This window comes from Pelobates fuscus, chromosome 1, assembly GCF_036172605.1.
Source record: "Pelobates fuscus isolate aPelFus1 chromosome 1, aPelFus1.pri, whole genome shotgun sequence".
Lineage (NCBI taxonomy): Eukaryota > Metazoa > Chordata > Amphibia > Anura > Pelobatidae > Pelobates > Pelobates fuscus.
The window spans coordinates 387,395,710-387,415,433 of NC_086317.1; the positions used below are offsets into that span (position 1 = coordinate 387,395,710).

Consider the following 19,724-nt stretch of genomic DNA (forward strand, 5'->3'; position numbering starts at 1 on the left):
CTGAATAAGGATGCATACGATTGCTACATACACGGTACATAGGTTTCCGGAAACCAGAGGGTTAATTCGCCTGTGACTTGGCCGTAAAGCGTGCGGCCGTAAAGTAAGGCCGTGAAAAATCGTGACGCCGTGGGAAGTGATCCGGGCGACGGACTTACGTTTTTGAAGACCTGAGGACTCAATCAACAATGAAGACCGGGTTTTTGTGCGTGGCTGGCCGGGAGGAAAGACCTGAAAGGAGTTCCTGGACACCGCTAACACCAACGAAACGCAGAGTTTCCCCGAAAGCAAGATGGCGCCGTCCGTGAACCGGAAGTGGATTCAGGATGCAGCGCTGACCTCGGACGGTATGGAGCCAGGTAAGGGGTGTCCCTTAAGTAGGTAGAAGGTGAGTCATACGCCCCTCCCACAATTACAGGCCAAAAGGCCTTAATACATATAAATGAAACCAAGAGGGCTGCACTCACCTGAACATGCATACATCATTTTTTGCCTAGGTGAGGTGTTTTTAAATAAAACTATTACATCTCTAAGATTTGAAATCTCTGTTTAGTTAATAAGCGAGTGCGCTGGATTCTGTATTTTGTATATTTTGGCCCCAGCAGCACCCTATAATGTATGCATGTTTAGGTGAGTGCAGCCCTCTTGGTTTCATTTATATATATGGGAGTCCCAGGCCAACTCCTTGGTTTTGCACCCCTCCCTGTTACAGGTGCCTCATTCCAGGACCCTATTTAGCCTTGACTTGCAGAGAGTCCCAGTAAGGAAGTATTTCCCAAGTAAGTGGATTAATCTCATAAGAGCAAGCATTAGGCTGCTATTAGGATAGGACCTGCCGAATATGGGGTACATTGACGTAGTTGGCAGGCTTATGCAATGTATGATCATATAATGTAACTAAACCCCCATCATTTTTTGCCTAGGTGAGGTGTTTTTAAATAAAACTATTACAATCTCTAAGATTTGAAATCTCTGATAAGACTGCCACAATGCCAATGTACCCATTCTTGGCAGGTCCTTTCCTAGCAACCTGTCTACTCTTATGAGATGATCTCACTTACTTGGGAAATCCTTCCACTTGGAAGGATATACTTATATTCTGCATTCAGGGCCCAGGCTCTGTACACGTGTAGGGGTTGTTCCCCCAGGATGGTGGTCCTTTCTGTATGTCAATTATTTGTTGTCAAATATCCCCTTGCTATAATACATCCCGCTACCAAATATGTCAGTGCTATAGAACAGCCAGTAATATTTGTTGTTTTTTTGTATTTTTATTTGCATGCTGCTCTTTTATATGCATATTTTTTATGTGTGTTTGAGAATTAACTAGTGAGATTCATTACAGAAAACCTTGGTGTTGACCTGCCAAGCTACCTTTCCACCATTAAACCCCCTGTGGTCACATAACATCTTCCCAATGAAAAGATAATAGCATACCTCCCAAATGTCCTATTTTGGAGGGCTACTCTATATTTTGGGATAAAATCCTTCTGTTGATGTGTCCAAGTGTATGTAAGGTTTAAAATGAGATTAACTAACATTCCATCCCTGAAAGAGTTAATGTGTGAATGACTAACATTCCAGCACCTTTAGGATTAATGTACAAGTCTGCCTTTTATTATTATTATTATTTTATTATTTATATAGCGCCATCAGATTCCGTAGCACTGTACAATGGGTAGTTCTCAATATGTCCCTAGGGCCCATTTCTTGTTATTGTTTAATGTACCAAGCTTGTTTCTTAGAATGTTCCTTCTTTTCTTAGCACATACGCACAAAAGTTCTATCCTTGAACCGCCAAAAAAAGCTGATAAACTGACTCAATACCCAAGCAAATCTGACAAATCCTGCTGAGGACACCCTGAACCACAATCTACGGCATATTACCGATCGAATGGTGATTTTACCTCGACGCATCTCCGAGAAAAAGCGGTGGAGGCAGCTGGTGAGAAACGGCCGTTCTCCTTGCTGACACTCTGCCTGACAAGGAGAGGCGATCGGACTCCTCGTCCCCCCCCTGCCGGTGAGGGACATCCCGGTATACAATCGACTGTCCATCGAAAAGAGGGGGGCCTATGTCATCCCGCAGAAGCCCTAGTAAGCTGAGGCCTTTGAAATCAGCCGTCCCAAAATGGCGGACGCGCCATGTGAAGGCAGCCTTGCGACTTCCATGAAGCGCCTGGACGAAATCTACGTAAACTTCTGGCGCAAACTCGCTGTCAGGCAAGGGCAACGAGAGGAGAGGGAATGGGGCGACAGCTCACTGCGAAGCTCGCCGTCTGCCACTCACCGACCTGCTAAACATGCAACCTCCACGCCACGCACTCTACACCAGCGGAGGCGACACAACCGACCCCCGGGCATTTACAGGAGCCCAAAAGCAACTAAAATTCAGCACCACTACCCCGGGCTGAAAAAAGCAAGGGTGAGCCTCCCGGCGCACATCTCGCATCTCCAGAGGAAGAGGCTTCAAGAGCAAGCCGGCACTGCACTGCACCGAGCCAGCGGAGGAGCTGCACGCAGCCGGACCGGCAAAAACCGGAGCCCGACTCAAGTATGGGTAAAACAACACGACAAGATCAGGGCCATTGAGACTCTCACACCCCAAAGAAGCCAGGTACCAAGACAAGGGATGGGGTGATCGACCACTAATATGCAGCCTGGACATTTCAGTTACCGTCACGCTCTTCTCTCACGGACTAATTTGTACCGCTCTACACCTGGACTATTTACGCTACCTGGCCCACTTAATCGACCGTTATGCCATGACAGATGCTGACCAGACCAACACGCAGCCTCCCTAACTGAGATTCACAGCGGGAGAGAACTTTACAACAACCCTCAAAACGTGAATGTTCCTAACTGTTCAATCGTTTTTATGTGTTTAAGTGTTTAATTGTTAGGCATCCTCATGGTAATTTCTTACTACTCAAATGATGACTTATAACTCACACCAGTCACACACCCTCAATCACGGCATAGCTTGTAGCCAATCTTCAATATGATTATCTGATATCTACAGATTAATGATCCGCTAGTAATCCAACACCCTAGACATGTGCATAGCGTGACTTAACCATGATTTTCTTTTATAACAACGTGTCATGCTCTGTATTAGCAAGCATTGGTTTTAAATGTACTTTAGAAACAATCGACAACACTGCAGAGGAAATGAAGGCTGGTTACCTTTGCCTGAATGGATGTGTTTTACAAAAAGCTTATGAACCTGCAGACATGCACATTCCTGCGTATTAAAACACTCAGTACTAGTGATGACTATGTCAGTTAGTATAGCTTGACCACCACACAATCTTGTTTAACTACCTACTGACATTTATTATTATTATTAGGACACTGTTCCCCACCTGTAACCCCTATATAAAAATGTGCAATCTTTATTAATGCCAGGCTAATCATATATCCAGCCTATTTTACCATGCTTGATGGAGCTGTTGTGACATATCTCTCCATTCACCCCAGAGTCTCTAGATAGATTTACATACTCTGACAGCAAACACCACAATATATTGCTAGACCGTTTTTTTAAGCCTTGTTTATTATGCATGTCCCTTAACTTGTCAATACTTCTTCAAAATGTGCACAAGTTTCTATCAATGCCTTACTACATGTAAACCATGTACCATGTCTCTTTGTCAATTGCTGTTGGAGCATGACAAACTTGAATGGAATTTTCTGCACAACAAAATAAAGAATTAAAAAAAAAAAAGTTCTATCCTTTGTAGTATTAATTAACGTAATCAAAGCATGCGCCGACATGTATTTCTGCACTATAGTCGGACTTTCTATTGGTTCATGCAGCAAGGACAGCTCTCTTTCACGAGGCATAATCAATGTATTAATTTATTGATAAGTATTATTATTTTTTTGATGTGCCTGGGATTCGCCTGGACACACCTTCTCTGTATAAAACCTTTGTTCCACCAGTAAACGGGGAGTAAGCTCTGAACGACAGGTTTGTTCCCCAAGCATGCTTGAAATGGTGGTGTTCTTGTCCGGGCAGAAAAATAAGTCCATGGCAAGTCTTAAGTTTTAGAGTGATCAATTACTACGTTCTGGGATGGTTTCCAACTTTTCTAACAACGTATCACCGATCTTCACAGAAAATAATACAGTAATGTGTCTTTAAACAGCAATACATGTCTTTAGAAAACAGTCTGCGTAAATAAGACACATTGCTCTTCTAAATTAAATTTCAGTTACATACAGGAGGCTCTTGCAGGGTCTAACAAGCTATTAACATAACAGGGGATAAGAAAATCTTAATTAAACAGAACTTGCAATAAAGAAAGCCTAAATAGGGCTCTCTTTACAGGAAGTGTTTATGGAAGGCTGTGTAAGTCACATGCAGGGAGGTGTGACTAGGGTTCATAAACAAAGGGATTTAACTCCTAAATGGCAGAGGATTGAGCAGTGAGGCTGCAGGGGTATGTTCTATACACCAAAACTGCTTCATTAAGCTAAAGTTGTTCAGGTGACTATAGTGTCCCTTTAAAGTGTCCCTCTTTATCCATTTGGGATATGAGTTAGTGGTGTTTTTTAAAAGTTTCTTCCTCAGAATAATACATGCCTTCAATAGAAGGACCTGAGATTTATGCTGAAAAGGCAGTCAAATTGGGAATCCCCACTTTATCTCCACCAGGAGCCATTTTTAAAATTTAAAATATGAGTACTTCCCTTGTTCCTCCCCCATCTCATACAGGTAACAATGCGACTAAAGTAGTTTTGTAAAGCAACCGCTAGGGTGCGCTCTCTGCATTCGATGCGAAGCATATTATTGGGAGCTTTCGTTTTTCTCTGTCCTCCGCCAGGTGGCGCTGCGTCTACAGAAAATATGTGGCGTAAAAAAAAGCATTATTCTCCACGGCCGCTCGCTTTCCGACAGGTGGCGCTGTACGCAGTAAGCGCTGGCTGTATATAGACAATGCATGGCGCCGATGTGTCCTGCACTCGCTGTAGCGGCCGGCAGGTGGCGCTGTACGCAGTAAGCGCTGGCTGTATATAGACAATGCATGGCGCCGATATGTCCTGCACTCGCGGTAGCGGCTGGCAGGTGGCGCTGTGACTCCTATTAGTAGGCGGGCCCTCGCTTCCCGCAGCAATAAGAAAAGGGATCAAGGAGAAGCGGCGCAGGTTAGCGCCTGGATACGGCTTATTAGCGGACGGTCTGCGGGAGATTCCGCCACATGCCGGGAGCTCCATGCTGACTGACTGGAGACCATGGGACTCCTCAGCATTACCGACCAGGTGAGTGGGTCCCGGGCCGCACGCCGCGCTCTGGGGGCTGCAGGGCACATTGCGGCCTAGCTGGCTCTCAGGCATCGGGCTGTCCACGCAAGGCCCGGGCTGGCAGCTGTCTGGCTGGGCGAGCTGGCCCTATCCTGCACGGCTGGGCTATCCCTATCACTGCTGGCACCCTGCCCTCACCCCCGGTGTCATGGCTGTCCACATTCCTTCATTGTGAGCTAGCCATGGCCACTGCAAGCCCCATAGTGGCTCCTGGTAGCCCTGCAGCTTCCCCTGTGTGTCACCCATCCCTACGGGTCCTCCATGTCTCTGGGTATTGCTGCAGGAAGCTGACATTTCCAGATCTCTGCCTAGCTTTAGCAATGAGCTACTCCTTCCCTAACCCCATGCTGAGTAATGTGAGATCCCCCACTGTCTAGTCATTGCGTATTTATTGGTACATAGCCGCCAAGTTGCACTCCGAACATCCCACCACAGCCCCTCATTGAATCATTGCCCATCACTTGTGGTTTATCCAGGAAACCACAGTCTGTAATTTTAATAGAACGTTGAATTGCAACATTTAGCTCTAAAGTCAGAATTTGGAGAGAGAAAAATAAACAAACGTGTAGCATTGGACAACTTATTAAATTTTGTGTTTTATGTCACTAAAATTGTTTAGTGAATATGGGTGCCAGCACCTGACATGTCTCAGTACAGCGCAGTGCAGACTGTGAGTGACGAATATAGTCCAGAAAGTCAGGACTGATTCGTTACAAACTTGCAAGCAAGCTCCTGTTTTAGTAATTTTTTTTTTCATTATTATTTTTTTGTTCTGACTCATTGCTTATCACGCTGTGGCCCTTGGTTATGTTAATCCTAGGGATTGTAATAGAAATGACATGAGTCAATGTTTGTTTACTATCAGATTCCTCCCGTCAGATTTATATGTAATGTGAAATATTTTTTTTGTTTTGGTTTTTCCCTCTAATTTATTTTGGAAGGATTAGAATTTAACCCAGTTTGTAGCAAGCTATTTCCTTTGATTATTTGTAGTTTACCTGTTTGTAAAATATATTAATGTGTTTAGAAAGAACCTTCACTTTTTATTTTAAGAGTGATGTGTGTGTGTGTGTGTATGATAGATATAGAGCTATATATCTATATCTCATATCAGTATATTTGTCTGCTGTTATGTAATTGGTGACTTTTCATACTGGATTCATTGTAAGTGGCTAGACTTGTGATTAAGTAACAAATGGTTAGTAGTTGATTACTAATCTCTTTATAATCTTTTTACATGAGACTTTTGTGAAAGTGAAAGGTATTTCTCTTGGTATGCACTGCAAACCTGAAAATGCACGTGCCATTCTTTTTGGTATCTGTGTGTAGACTCCATTTAGGATTTCATTTATTTTTTTTTCCTCGCCTGTATTTGTCTTTTTTTTTTTTTTTTTTTTTTTTTTTATTGGATTGCATATTTTCTAATGTTTGTTATTTAAAGTCTTGCACAACCTATGATTTTTTTGTCTCCTGCCACCTAATCTCATAGTACTTTTATTCTTCACATGTACTCAATGACTAATAAAGATCTAAAAACCTACATGTGCTTTCAAATCTGTCTGAATGCTCTCAAAACTGTAATGTGCCACTTAAATAATACTTAAAGGGACATGTTGCTTCCCAGGATTTTTAAAATTTTGTTTATGTATCCCCTACATCCTTTGTGCCTTGTTTGAAAAATCCTATTTAAATATAGAAATCCACATTGCTTTATTTGGCTTTGTCTTGAGTCTAAGTGCCTCCCATTCTTATTTTTTATTTCTTTTGTTTTTTTAGTCTACCAACAAGATAAATTATATTGTGAGTTTGTGCCCACAAGATAATACAGCAATCTATTAATTTATCTGCCCCTTCAGTGCCAAAGCTCACTCCATGCAGCCAGTCACTTTGCATTTGGGATAAGCCCATGCCACACAAGTGCTTCCCTAGTTCAGTTAAATGCTTCTCATAGGGAAGCATGGATCCAAATCTTTCCTATGATCCGCATCATAGGAGGTTGAATGTTGCATAAGTCTAAATCTGTTAATGCATTTGAAGCACCTTCTAGTAGCTGTCAGGAAGATGTCCACTAGAGGCGTTTAGCCTTGTAATGAATCTTAGCAATGGTTTTTATATTGCAGAACTAAAACTACAAGGCCACTGCAACAAGAACACTTAATTAAGATGCAGTGGTTTGGTAGCCTGTAGCATTTGTTTTTATATTCATTTTTAAAAGAAAATGAAACCTCTCGTGACAAAAAGGTTAAAGAGTGTTTTACAAAATACATGTAGTTTTAATGCAGTTATTTTATTTATATTTTACATTTTAATTGCATTTAAGACCTCACAATCAATAATACACGTAGAGAAAATAGTCCTATTCAGAATTGGCGTTAGAATTTAAATTTGTACGCTTTTTAAGGTATAAAGCACACATTTGAATAACAATTTAAATGTTAACAAAATGTCAAAAAAATTGACCATTTCAGACCAGGAGCATAATCTTTACTAAATCTTTACATTATGTTAATACAATTCTTATTATCCAATAATTTATAATTTAGCATGGGGTAAACTTTTTTTTATATATATTTTTTTGTATACGTATAAATAATAATAATAAAAAAAATTCACTAGCCCCAAGTCAAATAGTTATTTTTTTATTTTTTTTTTTTCTAAGAATTTATGATGAATTTCAGTTATTTTACCATAGGCATTTGAGATCTGATTTGGCTTCCATAATGCTTTAAAAAAAAAAAAAAAAAAAAAAAAAATATTTTTTTCATTTTGGAAAGAAATATACGGTTTCTAGCAATCAAAATCTTGGTGGCTATAAAACAATGTATTGCTAAACATTTGAAAGACTTTTTTTCTCCATAATTTACAATTTTTATTGTTTTTCATGAGTGTAAGCATGGATATTGGGGTACAGAAAAGAAAAGGGGAAGGGTACCATTTTTGTTACTTTAAATTAGTTGGATTACATTTCTTTTGGTTTGTGCTTCGGTCTCTAACAATTGTTTTTTTAAAAAAAATTTTTTAAACATTCTTTATTTGTTTTTCAATGAAATAAAATCATTAGGGTACAGAAAAGAGAGAGAGGGTGGGGGGGCACAATACGTTTGATACAGATGAGCAGTATTTTTCTTGTATCTTGTCATATGGCTTTTGCGTAGAAGCCGTTATTACATGGTGTGTTCCTTTTCCCTGCTATTGGTTGGGTGTCTGCTGTGTGTTATGATGAGGTTCAGTTACCTCGCTTTTGGTCTCTTTCGTTTCTTTATGGTTCATCTGTTCAAACCTGTATTGATGCCTGCGGTAACTGGCTGCAGGTTGTTGTGTCTCGCAGTTGTGGTTGGTTTTGTGTGGGATAGGTTTCCCTTTTTCTGGTTCTTTTGGTTTGGCTGCTGTGTTGTTATGGGTTCGTGAGGGTAATCGATTGTGGGGGATTGAGAACCTATGTACAGGGGTTAGAGTACCATGGTGGGGTTCAGTTTTGAAAAGCCATTAACTACCCATTGGTCCGGGTTGGAGTTGTGCAGCATATGTTGAGTGTTGGTGTTGTGGCAATTTGGTTGCTTATTTAGTGTAGCGGGCCAGGTTGGTGAAGTGGGGTTCAGATAGCCAGGGGTCCCATATTTTATGGAATTGTTTGGAGGTTTCATGTATTATGGCTGAGATCCAATCCATGTGTACTGCTTCCCTGGTTTTGCGTATGATTGTTTGTAGTGTGGGGGCGTTTGGTGTACCCCATACTTCAGCTATTGCCCGTCTCGTTGCTAGGGCTATCCTGTTTGTCATTTTGTTTTGGGCTCTGGACAGGTCCTCTCGTGGTCTGGAAAGGAGCCACGTCCAGGGGTCTAGTGGTATGGTGGTTTGAAGGAGTTTTGAGCCTAGGGAAGCCACTTCTGCCCATAGTGAAGCCAGTTTGGGGCAATGCCACCATGCGTGTATGTATGTGCCCCTCTGGCCGCAATCTTTCCAGCAAAGGTCTGATTCTGCCCTGCCCATGTGGTATAGCCGTACCGGGGTTATGTACCATCGGAGCAATGTTTTGTATGCCTGCTCCTTATGGTTGACACATATGAATATGGAGGCGGTTGCCTCCCAGATGTCTTGCCAGTCGGTGGGGTCATCTGGGGGCCCTAGGTCCCTCTCCCAAGCCGCCACATAGGCCAATGCCCCCGTGGGTTAGTTTGTGATAAGGAGTGTAGTTTTCCGTGATTTGACCTTTGCGGAGTGGGGTGAATGTGCATACTCTCTCAAATCGTGTGAGTGTAGTGGTGGCTGCTTTGGCGTTTTCGGGTTGTTCTAGGAAGCTTCGCAGTTGTAGGTAGCGGAAGAAGTCATGGGTGTTATATGCTGCCTGCGTGTTGGGGGAGGTCATTGTATGGGGTCACACGGTTTCCCGTGTAGAAGTGGTGTAGTCTAAATAGGTTTTGTTCGTAGTGCGCAAAGTCTTTGGGTGTTAGACCTGGGGGGAATGCTATGCTGCGTAATATAGGCGTCATTGGGGTCGGGTTGATGATGATGGGGAATTTCCTAGTCGTTTTGTCCCAGATGTCTGAGTTGGTGTTTCATGGGGGTAGTGGTGGTGGTAGGGGACGTGATTTCTTTGGTACCCATATAGAATGTGACGGCAGATAAGAACCATTCGGCCCATCTCGTCTGCCCAATTTTCTAAATACTCTAATTAGTCTCTGGCCTTATCTTATAGTTAGGATAGCCTTATGCCTATCCCACACATGCTTAAACTCCTTTACTGTGTTAACCTCTACCACTTCAGCTGGATGTCTATTCCATGCATCCACTACCCTCTCAGTAAAGTCATACTTCCTGATATTATTTTTAAACCTTTGTCCCTCTAATTTAAGACTATGTCCTCTTGTTGTGGTAGTTTTTCTTCTTTTAAATATAGTCTCCTCCTTTACCGTGTTGATTCCCTTTATGTATTTAAAGGTTTCTATCATATCCCCCTGTCCCGTCTTTCCTCCAAGCCATACATGTTAAGATCCTTTAACCTTTCCTGGTAAGTTTTATCCTGCAATCCATGAACCAGTTTAGTAGCCCTTCTCTGAACTCTCTCTAAGGTATCAATATCCTTCTGAAGATACGGTCTCCAGTACTGCGTACAATACTCCAAGTGAGGTCTCACCAGTGTTCTGTACAATGGCATGAGCACTTCCCTCTTTCTACTGCTAATACCTCTCCAATATGTAGATGGATGGGAAGTCTTATCCGAATAAGTCGTGTTCCAGGTCCGCCCATCGTTAAATCCCCTGTGAGGTGTGCCAATTTTGAATTTGTGTGAGTTGTGCGGCGTAGTAGTAGTTTTGAAAATGGGGCAGTCCCAGTCCCCCTGTTCTGTTGGGAATGTACATTGTTGTCCTCTTGATTCTGGGTCTTTTTTTGGCCCAGATGAAATTGTCTATTAATTTTTGGACATATTTGATATCTGATGTGGGGATTGGGATGGGAAGGGTTTGGAATAGGTAGAGGAAGCGGGATAGGAGGTTCATTTTTACTGATGCTATGCGTCCTAGCCATGATAGTGATAGGTCTTGCCATCTGTTGAGATCGTCTGCTGCTTTCTGTATCATTGGGGTGTAGTTGAGGGTAGGGATCGACCGATATTGATTTTTTTAGAGCCGATACCGATATTCTGTGAACTTTCAGGCCGATAGCCGATATAATTTGCCGATATTCTGTACATTTACCATTTTGGAAAAAAAAACTTTCTAAAGGTAAATGCACAAAATATACATGCCACGTGTAGTGGATGCTGTGTATGTGTGTGTAGTGGATGCAGTGTGTGTGTGTTTGTATAGTGTGTGTAGTGTGTGTGTATACAATGCAGTGTGTGTGTATACAATGCAGTGTGTGTGTATACAATGCAGTGTGTGTGTATACAATGCAGTGTGTGTGTGTATACAATGCAGTGTGTGTGTGTGTATACAATGCAGTGTGTGTGTGTATACAATGCAGTGTGTGTGTGTATACAATGCAGTGTGTGTGTGTATACAATGCAGTGTGTGTGTGTATACAATGCAGTGTGTGTGTATACAATGCAGTGTGTGTGTGTATACAATGCAGTGTGTGTGTATACAATGCAGTGTGTGTGTGTATACAATGCAGTGTGTGTGTATACAATGCAGTGTGTGTGTATACAATGCAGTGTGTGTGTATACAATGCAGTGTGTGTGTGTACAATGCAGTGTGTGTGTGTACAATGCAATGCAGTGTGTGTGTGTGTGTGTGTGTGTATAATGCAGTGTGTGTGTGTGTGTGTGTGTATAATGCAGTGTGTGTGTGTGTGTGTGTATAATGCAGTGTGTTTGTGTAGTGTGCATTATATATACACACACACTATACAAACACACTGCATTATATACAGTGTTTGTGTAGTGTGTGTGTTTGTGAGGGGGCATTTTTTATTAAAAAAATTGTTTTTAATTTTTATATTTATTTATTTTTTATAAATTTAATTATCATTTATTTTTTGTTGTCCCCCCTCCCTGCTTGTTGCCTTGCCAGGGAGGGGGGATATGTTAATCCCTGGTGGTCCAGTGGCATTGGCTTAGCTGGGGGAGGGGAGGGAAGTGGGGTGGGCAGCAAGCGTTTACTCACCTCCCAGCAGCTCCTCCAGCTCCTCCAGCTCCCCAGTGTAAATCTCGCGAGACCTGCGGCCGTCAGAGCTGGCCGCAGGTCTCGCGAGATTTACACTGGGGAGCTGGAGGAGCTGCTGGGAGGTGAGTAAACGCTTGCTGCCCGCCCCCCCAGGACCGCCGGGCTTTTAATGAGCCTGGCGGTCCTGGGAGGTATTATCGGCAATATCGGTATCCCTATTGGCCGATACCGATATTGCTGAAAATACCGAATATCGGCCGATTATATCGGTAAAACCGATAATCGGTCGATCCCTAGTTGAGGGAGTATGTGCGGTGTGGTGCTGCTGGTAGTTGTATGCCTAGGTATGGGATGTGTTGTAGCGAAAGGTATATGTGTCGTGCAATGTCGTCTTTGTGTCTTGGTTTATGTTTATGGTGAGTGCTTCTGTTTTGTCCAGGTTTAATTTGTATCCTGATGCCGTGGAGTATTCCTTCACCAGTTGTAGAAGTGGTGGGAGGGAGGTGAGGGGTTCGGTGAGTGTTAGGTCATCGGCGTATGCGGCCACCTTATAGGATTGGGAGCGTACTGTAATGCCTGTGATTGTGGTGGTGGTGCGTATGAGGTGTAGCAGTGGTTCCAAAGAGAGGGCGAAGAGGATAGGGGATAATGGGCAGCCCTTTCTCGTTCCATTGCGTATAGGGAAGGGGGGGGGGGGGGGGGGGGCTGTGCATTTGGGATTAGCAGTTTTGCCTTTGGGGTGGAGTAGATCGTTTTGAGGGCTGTCATGAAGGGGGCGGGAAATTGGAGTTTCTCTAGGGTGGCGAATAGGAAGGACAATAGTAGTCTGTCGAAGACCTTCTCGGCGTGTAGGGACAGTAGCATAGTTGGGGATGTTACGGTGGTTGGCTACCCATATGAGGTCCAAGGTCCGTCTGGTGTTGTCGCTTGCTTGTCTTGCTGGGACAAACCCTACTTGGTCGGGGTGGATTATTGCTGGCATGTAGGGGAGTAGTCTGTTGGCGAGGATTTTTGTGAAGATTTTGATGTCTACATTCAGTAGGGAGATGGGTCTGTAATGGCCAGGTTCTGTATGAGGTTTTCTGGGTTTGGGTAGTAGGCATATGTTTGCCTCCAGCATGTCCTCTTGTATCGGGTTGCCTGTCATAAGCGAGTTGTATAGCCTTGTCATATGGGGTAGCAGGATGTCTGTGAATGTTTTATAGTAGATGCCCGAATATCCGTCCGGGCCTGGGCTTTTATTGGGTTTCGTGGTGCCTATTACACTCTTCACCTCTTCCTCTGTGATTTCTGTCAAGAGATGATTGGGCCTCTGTTGTGATTGTTGGTAGGTGGGCTTTTGTCAGGAGGTTTTGTATTTGGTCGTGTAGGGGGCTGTCTTTGTGACGGTGCTGTGGGGAATGGTCGTATAAGTCTGTGAAATACTTCTGAAAGATCTCGGCGATTTTGCTGGGGACTTCGGTTGGTTGGCCTGTGGGGGTGTCGATGGTAGTGATTTGTTTAGCTTGCTGGCGTTTACGTAGCCTTCGGGCAAAAAGTGTGTCTGCTTTGTTTTAATTTTTCATAGAACATTTGTTTTGTCCATTGTAGAGCTTTGGTTGCGTCTTTTGCCATGGTTTGTTTAAGGGCCTGGTGCTGGCTTTGCAGTTGTGTTGTGAGATCTTGTGTGGGGGTTAGCTTGTGTTGTGCTTCGAGTTGTCTGATTTGGTCCAGTAGGGATGTTATATGGGCTATGTGTTTCTTTTTGTGTGCTGTGGCTATGCTGATGAGGGATCCTCTGATCACTGTTTTATGGGCCGCCCATAGAACTGCGTGTGATTGAACTGAGTCTTTGTTGGTGGTGAAGTAGTGGGTGAGTTCTGTCTTCAGTTGGGTGGTTATTTGGGGGTCGTGGAGTAGGATGGGGTTGAGCCTCCAGGACCAAGGTCTTGAGATTTGTGGTGGTCGGAGTTGTAGTGTAATGTCGGCATGGTCTGACCAGGTGATGTTAACGATTGTGGTATTTGTGACGTGGGGGGAGTAGGGATGGCGAGATGTAGGTGTGGTGTGAATGTGAGTAGAAAGTGTAGTCGCGGTCGGGTGTTGTGTTCTCCAGATGTCTGAGTCCCGTTTGGGTTATGAAGTTGATCAGCAGTTTGTCCGATCTAGAGGGGTGGGTGGGTTGTTGAGTGTGGGGGGATATCGTTGTCTGTCAATGGGTGGGGAGATTGTGGCGTTGAAGTCTCCCTCTATTATTCTTTGGTAGCCGGCATGTTGGCTGAGGTGGGCTTGTAGAGTCTGGCAAAATTGTGGGTCTGGGACAGTTGGCGCGTATATGGAGGTAAGTGCTATTTTCGTGGGTCCTATTCAACCCGTTGCTGTTATATATCGTCTTTGTGGATATCTTTAAGGTGTATGGGGCAGGTTTTCTTTAGTAGTAGTGCCACCCCGTTGTGTTTGCCTGTGTTGGAGTTGGCTAGATGGTAGGTTCGGTTGTGTCGGCTTAGGAGAGGGAACGGGCGTGAGTTAGTGTAAGGCGTTTCTTGAAGAAAGATTACGTCTGCACCTGACCGGTTGGCCCTGCGTATGACCTGGTGGCGTTTTGAGGGGTGATTTAGCCCTTTGCAGTTTATTGATATGCATGTCACCTTAGCTGGCATGTTGGTGTGGGGGGTGTTGCGGTGCGAATGCAGGTGTGGTCGGTTCCGATTGCCCGTTGGTCCAGTCCCTTGTTCCGTGGGATGGGACTTGGGTTTTTTGTGTCAAGTGCCTTTCCGGTTTGGGTGTGGTGTTAGGATCTCGTGTCCCACCGTGGTACTTCTTGGGCGTTAACTGGGGAAACAAATAAAAATGAACATATCTACAACTTCCTGGGCTTATTGTCTGTGCCAGGTTCGAATCTAACGGTGGTTTGGGTGTGTCCCTTATGTGGGACCCCAGTGCCCTGGTGTTATTGTGGGGCGTAGTGAGGGTTAGTCCTGAGGTGCATCCCGTTCCAGGTGTGTGGTTAATTCCACTGAAAGGTTGTGCGTTGGGTGTGGCGGTAGTTGGGTGAGGCTGTAGTGTCAGCTGGCTAGTGGCTTGTCGGGGGGGGGGGTTAGCGGTTCCCAGGGGTTGGGGCGCACGTCTGACGGGGGGGAGGGGGTTTCTGGATGGTCCCTTGGAGTGGGGTATCTCTCCAGTGACTGTCTCAAGGAGGCCTCTGATCCTGATGTTATTTCGTCTGGATCTGTTGCTGAGGTCTTCCATTCCGTTATCCAATGTTTCTATGCGTGATTGCAGGGTAGATATGGTGTCTGCCTGGGCGACTACTGTTTCCATGATGTCATCTGCCCTTTGCTCCACTTGTCCCGTCCGCTCCCCCGGTTCTGTGATGTCTGCTTTCATGCCCTGAAGCTGTTTCTCCAGTTCTGTTGCCATGTGGTTTTTAATGTCGGCTGCTGCTTCTTTTAGCAGCCGTTGGAGGTCTGTTTTTGCCGCCCATGGCTGTGGGTTACCCGGTATGTGAGTGGGCCGTTTGGTGGGGTTGGGTCCCGGTCATGTTGGGTCCCGGTCAGGCTCCGCCCCCCCCTAACAATTGTTGTTTTTTTTTTTTTGTCTAATAAAATCTTGGAACAACGGTTAAACAAAAGAATAAACATATTTACAAAGTTTGGTCTGCTCTGTTTTTCACAGTATACCTGTAGTATCTTACTCACTGTCTGTGGGTCCCTATTGTGTCTGGTGGTACTTGCTCCCCGTATCCCTCCTTGTGTGTTATCTAAATGTTTTTGCTCTCTGGTTTCATGTCTCTGGACTCGTTGATCCTAGCTTCTGCCACAGTCTTGGACCCTGTAGCGAAAGCCACTTCGCCACTGTGGTTTGGAGGGGGCTGCTTGCCCGCCTCTTACCCTGTGACTACGGTCCCTGGGCGATTTGGCCCTTTATGCACGGTATTTGGGCATACTGTGGGTTATTGGGCTGCCCCAGGATTATGGGCCCTCTCATCAGCCCATACGAAACTTAAACCCCATGGCGTTTGAACTGTGTTTGTGGCATCTAAACGCTGTTTGGATATGTTGAGCGCTCAGATCCAAGCCATGTGGGGGTTCTGTTTAGTATAACAGGAGTTATGTATTTTTATGTCTTTTGGTGGTTGCTGGTAACATGTGCTTAATGGAGGCTGTGTTTGTCCCTGGATATAATTAAATCAGCTTCTCCATTGTCTCCAGGATAGAGGATTCTGGGGAACTAGTTTGAGCTTCTAAAAACCATGCTTCCAGAAGGTCAAATGCACATTTGTACTAACTTTTGAACCCCTGGTCCAATTCGTATGATTTTTGAGTATGTTGTTCCCCCGAATGGATTGATTGTGTATATGTATTTTTATGCGAATGTGATGTATATTTTGGGAGTTATGAATGTTGTGTAAAAACTGTATTTTCCCTACCTAGGATAATTGTATTTCCTGTGTGTACAGATAATTAGTTTACAGGTAGAGGGGAGGGCTATGTGTGGGATGTAACTATTGTGTGATTGGTTAATGTACGTTACTGTGTGTCCCTCCCCTTCATGGGAGCACCTAATAAAAAGGGCTGCAAGCTAGCAGCCAGAGAGTTCTATTTTTTACCCTCAACTTGAGTCCTGTCTCTTATTGGGGGAATCTGCTACAAGGGATTGCTATGCTAGGCATATTCCCTTGCTATAATCACTGAGCTCTTGTAAGAGCTTGTTCCTGCTTCGTTCTGAAGGGAGATAGCTGCAGCCTGCGGTGCTTATGGTGTCTGGTGGAGTGCTTGGAGTCCTCTGGAAGCGCTAGGAGCATCTTTCAACGGAGGTACCCAGTCGGGGTGCCAGTGGATCCGTTACAGACCCTCTCTTGGGTTATGTATTTTTGAGGGGGTTGCCGTGTTTTTTTTTTTTTTTTTTTGGTTTTTGTTTTTAAACTTTATTTTTTTTCCATATCGAATTTAGTGGGTTATTCTCTCTATATGACTTCCACAGGCTGTTTACTTCTCTCTGAATGTGCCCTGTTTGCCAGTGTACTGTTGCGTTTCTTTCATATGTGGAAATCAGATCTCAGTTCCTCCATAGAGGTTGTCAATGTTGATCTCCAATTTCTAGTTAGCAGCGTTGTCGCCACTACTAATATAAGAAACGCTAGTTTGCGGATCCGTTTCGAGAGGTTTGGTGGCATGATGTGCAGCAGATATGTTTCTACAGTTGGTGGGAGCTGCCTACCCGTGCTGCCTACTCGTGCTGTTACCAACTCCTCTACTTTTGTCCAGTAAGTTGATAACTTGCTAATATTAGCTTTTTGCTGCCGTCAGTGTTATTAAGGGGATCTCAGCCAGGTAAGCCCTTATGCTTGAGGCTGTGGGGCTCTGAGTGTTTGGGTCGTCCTTGATGTTGTAGAGCTGGCTTTAGTATTGTGCGAATTCAATGCATATCTGTGCGGGCATTATTTTTTTGTCCCTCTTTGTTTATGTGAGCTATGAGTGTTTGTCGGTCCTTTTGTCTTTGGGCTAGAAGTTTGCTTGCCTTGTTGCCCTGTACGTACGTATGCACTTTCAGTCTTTTCAACGTTAGTCCGAGGTTATTTAGTTGGGACCCATTTATCTTATTTTGCAGGGTGGTTATTTGCATTTTATGTTCTGAAGAGGGTTGTGTTTGGGTTTTTTCTAGGTAGTTTCTCTAACTGATGCCTGTTCTGTTATTTCTTTATCTGATTGTCTTTTGATATATGTAGCTCTACTTATTAGTGTACTTCTTACCACTGCCTTGTGTGCTAGCCAAAGCATGTGTGGATTCTGGACTGACTTGGAGTTTGTGTCAAAATAGTGGCGTAATTCTTTCTCTATTTAGGTACAGAACTGTTGGTCTGTTAATAGGCTCTCGTTGAGGCACCAGGGATTTGTGTTTTTGTGTTCATATGCATTTATCGTCGGTGTTACTGGTGTGTGGTCAGACTAGCCTGTGGGTGTGATGTCATGGTGGTGCATGAGACACCCATCGATCCTTTTGGGTGGTGGGTGTATACCCTGTCACCCCGGTAAGGCGCTCTAAATATGTCTTGCAGCCCAAGTGACAACACCAGTGTCTTAACGGCTTTGCTTTGTTTTTTTTTTTTTTGTGTGCTGTAATTTTGAGAGGAAGTGGGCCTGGTGTAGTCCCACTCAATGTCCGTTCTGTGCCGTACCGCACAGCTTGAAAGAAACTTTGTGTAACGCTGTGACCTCATCTCTCTTATGGAGCCAAGTCCCTGGTGTGTCAGAGTGATAATGTTAATCTCTTGTCGCTTTCACTTTTCTGTCGTGGTCTTGGAGGCTTTGGAGTGCCTGACGGTCCTCCATTCTGGCTGGATCTCTGCATGTCGTTTGGAGCTTTCTCCAGGTGTTGCCACTGTGATGCCCCAGCTGCATAGTAGGCGATTTGCTTTCTGCTATGTCCGAGCCCACTTGCGTCTTGCCTTCTCTGGAGATCAGTAGTTTTGTCGGGAAGCCCCAACGATAAGTGATTCTCCTGTTGCGCAGCTCAGAGGTTATGTCCCTAAATGCCCTTCTTCGTTGTAGTGTTTCCACAGATACCTGGATGGTCTTTTATTGCACCGGTAAGTCTTGCTGTGGCCATTTGGAGCGGAGGAGAGCTTCTTTTACATGGTGGTAGTGCAGTTTAGTTGGCACGTCCCTTGTGGTGGAAGCGGGTAGGTGTTGGGGTTTGGCCACCCTGTGTGCCCTATCCATTAGGAACACTGATGGCTGTATATCAGGGGCTAGGGCCTGGAACAGCCCTGTCAAAAAGGCGGTGAGGTCTGCGGCTTGAAAGCTTAGGAACACAGAACATTTAATGTTAATTGAGGGTTCAAATTAGGGTTAGGTAAGTTATTTTAACCTCTCTCACATCTTATTCTAACACTTGAGGTAAGGGTTACAATAAGTGTGAAAAATCACAATTTATAGATATTCCCCTAATGTGAAATATCACTAAATAAAAACAAGTCCCTAGTAGTGATGTCCCGAACAGTTCGCCAGGAACCGTTTGCTGGCGAACAGCGCGGTCGCGAACACGCGCAATGTTCGGTCCGCCCCCTATTCGTCATCATTGAGTAAACTTTCACCCTGTACCTCACAGTCAGCAGACCCTCCCTCCCAGACCCTCCCACCTCCATGACGAATAGGGGGCGGACCGAACATTGCGCGTGTTCGCGAACACGCTATGTTCGCCGGCGAACGGTTCCTGCCGAACTGTTCGGGACATCACTAGTCCCTAACCCTATCATTAACTCTAAATGTCCTAAGCTTAGTGAATGCAATAACTACAATGAAAGTGTAAAACTAGCTTTACTTACAGGCAGACGGTCTCTCTCTCTCTCTCTCACACACACACACACACACACACACACACACACTCACTCTTGCAGGCAGTCTCTCTCTCACTCACTCACTCTTGCAGGCAGTCTCTCTCTCACTCACTCACTCTTGCAGGCAGTCTCTCTCTCACTCACTCACTCTTGCAGGCAGTCTCTCTCTCACTCACTCACTCACTCACTCTTGCAGGCAGTCTCTCTCTCACTCACACACACACTCACTCACTCACTCACTCACTCTTGCAGGCAGTCTCTCTCTCACACACTCACTCACTCACTCACTCTTGCAGGCAGTCTCTCTCTCACACACACACACACACACACACACACACACACACACACACTCACACTCACTCTTGCAGGCAGTCTCTCTCACACACACACACACACACACACACACACACACACACACACACTCACTCACTCTTGCAGGCAGTCTCTCTCTCACACACACACTCACTCTTGCAGGCAGTCTCTCTCACACACA

General features: G+C 44.6%; 1 protein-coding gene across 1 annotated transcript in view; it reads left to right on the forward strand.

Moving 5' to 3' along the window:
- The first annotated feature begins 5,141 nt into the window (after positions 1-5,141).
- Positions 5,142-19,724, forward strand: part of ANKRD52 (ankyrin repeat domain 52) — an 86,616-nt gene continuing 72,033 nt past the window's right edge. The window contains exon 1 of the mRNA XM_063444744.1: positions 5,142-5,265. Within this exon, the coding sequence (XP_063300814.1) occupies positions 5,239-5,265 (27 nt within the window). The 5' untranslated portion in view covers positions 5,142-5,238. The remainder of the gene's footprint in view (positions 5,266-19,724) is intronic.